General features: G+C 38.7%; 1 protein-coding gene across 1 annotated transcript; it reads left to right on the top strand.

Moving 5' to 3' along the window:
- Window positions 1–406: 406 nt before the first annotated feature.
- On the top strand, window positions 407–2,643 carry LOC119078496 (probable cytochrome P450 6a23). Its single transcript, XM_037186047.1, has 2 exons — window positions 407–1,594; window positions 1,654–2,643. The coding sequence occupies exons 1-2, from the start codon at window positions 502–504 to the stop codon at window positions 2,073–2,075; spliced, it is 1,515 nt and encodes a 504-aa protein (XP_037041942.1). The 5' UTR covers window positions 407–501; the 3' UTR covers window positions 2,076–2,643.
- Window positions 2,644–4,840: the final 2,197 nt, after the last annotated feature.

The following is a 4,840-nucleotide window of genomic DNA, read 5'->3' as shown; positions in this document are numbered from 1 at the left end:
AAAAACAGTTTCTGCGTGTTTCAGTTCAGGCTAACACGAAAGCTACGTTTGACTGAACTTAAATTTTTAATTGCGAAATAGACCCGAATCTGAGAAATTCACGGGTCGGATCAGTTTAGATATTTCATTGGATCCACGGAACAGGGAGAGAAACATTAGGTAATCCTATAAATGCCAGTGAAGTTGGCGAAGTCACTGATATGATTATCCGTCGTTAATTGCTACTTGCCACTTGGAATAGGTCTGTAATAACAAACTGCAACCATGTCTAAGCATTGAGCAGAAGATCTGAGACGTTTTTTTCGGTTCAGTAGTATTATCTCTAACCAACCGACTGGCCTCGGTAAACACTAACACTCGCATAGTCATGATAATCAATAAAATGTTTGTTATGCGGCGCAAAAGTACGACGACTATTTTATCAATGAACTTAGTTCGTGCTTTATATCCGCACTGTGTAGAGCTTTATATTGTGTAATCGGTGAATGGAAATTAGTTTGAATGATGGTGCTATTAACGCTATTACTGTTGTTGCTATTCGTTGCTGTGTCGTATCTCTATATCAGTTATAAGATCCGGTATCAATTTTGGAAGAAACGAAATGTTCCTTATTTACAGCCAACATTCCCCATCGGCAATATGCTCGATTCGTTTAAGCAAAAGCATTTCGCATATACCGCTCAGGACTTTTACAACAAATTGAAACATCACGGTGACTATGCGGGAGTGTTTTTCTTCAAGAAACCAGTGTTGGTGGTTCTGTCGCCTGAGTTTGCGAAAACGGTTTTGGTGAAGGATTTTCAGTATTTTGTGGACCGTGGTATTTATTACAACAAAGAAGACGATCCCTTATCGGCAAACCTATTTTTCATCGAAGGGGATGAATGGCGCCAGCTACGGACGAAAATGACCCCGACCTTTACTTCGGGGAAAATAAAAGTGATGTTCCATACGATGTTGGAAGTGGCTGAAAATTTGGTGGAACATTTAAGCAACCTGGCGCCGAATTTAAATGAGCCAATGGAAATTCGTGACTATCTGGCAAGATATACCACTGATGTGATTGGATCTTGCGGTTTTGGAATCGAATGTAACAGCATTGCCAATCCGCAATCGGAATTCCGAGCGATGGGCAAGAAAATGTTCAATTTTTCGCAGTTTAAAAATTTCAAAATATTCCTCGGTATGCTGATGCGAAAACAGGCTCGAGCTCTGCGAATGGTGTTCAACGACGATGAGGTGACAAATTTTGTGATGCAAATTGTCGAGAAGACAATCAAACATCGCAAAGAGAACAACATTCAGCGGAACGATTTTATGCAGTTGATGATCGATTTGTACAGAGATGAAACGGAAGGTGTGACTGAGGATTCATTGACGCTGAAAGAAATAGCGGCACAGTCGTTTCTGTTCTTTTTTGCTGGTTTTGAAACCTCGTCCACAACAATGACATACGCTCTACATGAATTGGCAGTTAATCCAGATATTCAAGATAAATTACGAAGTGAGATCAACGACCGATTCAATAAAAATGACGGAGCGTTCAGTTACGACAGCGTCATGTCTATGACGTACATGGATCAAGTGATAAATGGTTGGCTACAATTGTCTTCAATGATTTAAAAATTAAACACGAAAATTGATTTATTTCAGAAACGTTGCGCAAATATCCACCCGTTGCATCCCTTCATCGAGTGCTCACCAAAGACTACACACTACCCAATGGCTCCATTCTCCCTCAGGGTAACTTCGTTATGTTACCGACCTACGCTTTCCACCACGACCCGGAATTCTATCCAAATCCAAGCAAATTTGATCCCAACAGATTTTCGGAAGAAGTTAAAGCAACCAGAAGTCCGTTCTGTTTTCTACCGTTCGGGGAAGGACAACGTATTTGCATTGGTTTAAGATTTGGATTTATTCAAGCAAAAGTGGGATTGGCCATGTTGTTGCGACACTTCAAATTTAGCTTATGTGATAAATCGAATGCTACCCTACCGATAGACAACATTCACATGTTATATGTGCCGCTCGGAGACGTTTGGTTAAATGTGGAGAAAATTAAATGTACTTAGTGCTCAATAAGGATGTGATAGGGGGCTCTACACAAATTACAAACGTTTTTATTAGTGGTTTTAGAACCTTATCGTACGATTTTTCGAACGAAATCCTCGACACCCCCATCCCCTCAAATGCTGTACGTAATTTTCGTACAGCCCCAATTTTAGGCCATTCACAAAGTACGCGTAATTAATTAGAATGCGGTCAAAAATTCGTCATCCTATGCGTGCGTACTTTGTACGACAACTCCTTTGTTTTGTAAGAAAATATTCACATTACGTTGACAAGTGGACTGGACAACATAAATTCGATTAAATTTGTACTCACTTTACGTGATAAGAAATACTTGTTGGTACATTTGTAAGTGCAGCTACGATTAGTAAGATTACATTAAAAACGAAGATAAGGTTTCGATAGAAAAAAGAGTTTTGCTAATACAGTTATAAAGGAACCTTGAACTTGAGACAATTTTTTTAGACACCAAGGTCTCGACCGGTATCGTGGACTATTTTTTAAATAGAACATCATGTTCATGTTGAAATCGACTGAAATGTCAACTGTGGCAATTTAAGTAAGAAAAAAGCGTCACCTGAAATGGTAAGAAAATTGCCCCATATGCATAGAGGAGGAAATAACTTTCCAATTAATCCCAAGAGTGATCTACCCCTCGATATACACATGCAGAATTACCAGACTAAAAAAATGAGAAACTAGTCAAAAACGAAATTTCGTATTTTACTTTCCATACATTTACGTTAGCAAGAAATTTACAACTCTCAAAATTGTATGGACTAATAGTTATATTTACGTATATATGTTGTGGACGGCAGATTTTAGGCGAGTTTCGCGAGTTGTAGCCCGGACGAAGTGAGAGCGACAAGCGAAAGTGCCAAAAGTCAACCGTCCACAACAGCTACGCTACGTATACAGCTTTGCATGCCGAGGGCATAAGTTATGAAAAAATTCTGAAATGTCCAAGGTATGAAAAAACCCAAGAGGGATTCTTTTGAAAAACGACCTGCCAGAAACCGGACGCATTTTCCGGTGGACTTTTTATATGTGCCTAGATATAGGTATTGGTCCCTAGATGCCAAAAATATTTTTTTGATCATGTGATCATAATAGAAATTTCTTCGGCGATAATTTTTATTGGTAGTCCTACGACTTCACGTTTCACTGGAATACATCTTTAGCTTCTAAGGACGAGTACTTTTCTGGGCACAAATAAAAAATTCCACTGGAAAATTCGTCCGATTTCGGTAGGATGTTTTTTATAAGAATCCCTCAAAGACTTCGGAGATTTATTACCTTCAGTGTTATCTGTTTGGCCGTTCATCACTTAAAAAATATGAGAATAAGTATTGTGATATCCCTCATCCCGATATGAACAATCAGTCGGAATGAGCCATATAAAATTCCATAAGAATTTCACACAAGCAAAAACAATTTACTCGAGCCAGGAAACGTGATGCAACGTCCACGAAATCGATATTTTCGAGGTTAGACAAGCGTGTGACTACGAACGAATATCCATTATAGGCTGTCATGACCCATGAATTTATGTCCAAGTAAAATTTAATTACTCTTTTGAATGACTTACTTCCCGTTCATTAAAGCGACAAGTCGAGTATAATTTCACTGTTCGTTATGCGTTCGACATTTTTGCTTTGTGTAATCAAATGAAAAATAAAATTAATGTAATTCGGGAATAAGTCCGTGTGTCCATTTTACACACCCTCTGAGCTAACAGGAAGTGTCCCATAACAAATCCTGGAACGCGACACAGCGTAAAAACCCGCGACAGTGACCGGTGAAACAGCGAAAGTGAGGCAAAAAGCTAGTGAATTTGAATCGAAATTCCGAGAAAAAGTCGTAGTCTCTATTTCTCTAATTCTCTATTTCTATCTAAAAATTTCAAATGTTTCCACACAAGCTATTACAATCACTGACGCCAGCAATGTTTTTATAATAGTGTTAAATATCATCGAGCATTGCGGCAACAGAGGCAACATTGTCAACAGATTGCCATTGAGGCTAAGTGCAAGTCCCGCATCTATAATGCAAATTGGTGGTTCCAGGTATAAATTGAAAGCTGCTACTTTCCAATACATTGGCCACTACACTGCCTACTTAACAGTCAACAAAGAGTGAAATCTACTCAACGACAACAACGTATCGGCAACTAGATGGCCTCAATTGAGTAGAAACGCTTACATCTTGTTCTACGAAAAAGTTGGTTGAGTTTAATATACATTGTTACTCTATGGGAACTATGGGTTACTCTATTGTTACCATCTACAGTATTCATAGTAAGAAACTATTACACACATTTCGAAGGCGACGGCCCTTCTACGCAACAAAACAAATGCGCAGCTTCAAGAAATGCGATCGTTGATCATTAATATGAGCATTGAGCATGGACTAGGACTACACATAAGCTAAATTGCAATAAATTGCCCAATTCTAAGTTACGCATGCTGTACTACGATTCTATACAGATCGGGCAAGAATAGCGGGTGGAAAAGATGATTTAGCCGAATATCATCTTTGGATTGTCAGCCTTTATTTGAATGGAACGTTTGTATGTGCTGGAAGTATCTTTCATATGAAATGGGTAGAAATGATTTGATATGTTATGTAAATGCAGCTCATAACAATACGTACATCACAAAGGAATAAGGCCCACAAAATATGACTATCTTCAAGTAAGGGCAGGTTTCATACGGCAAAATAGTTTCACGCCACATGAACAAACCGTTCGGGTCTTAAGAGTCATCAT

This window comes from Bradysia coprophila, unplaced genomic scaffold (genome assembly GCF_014529535.1).
Source record: "Bradysia coprophila strain Holo2 unplaced genomic scaffold, BU_Bcop_v1 contig_297, whole genome shotgun sequence".
NCBI lineage: Eukaryota > Metazoa > Arthropoda > Insecta > Diptera > Sciaridae > Bradysia > Bradysia coprophila.
Note: the sequence above shows the minus strand (reverse complement) of the source record. Positions and strands in the feature narration are given on the sequence as shown.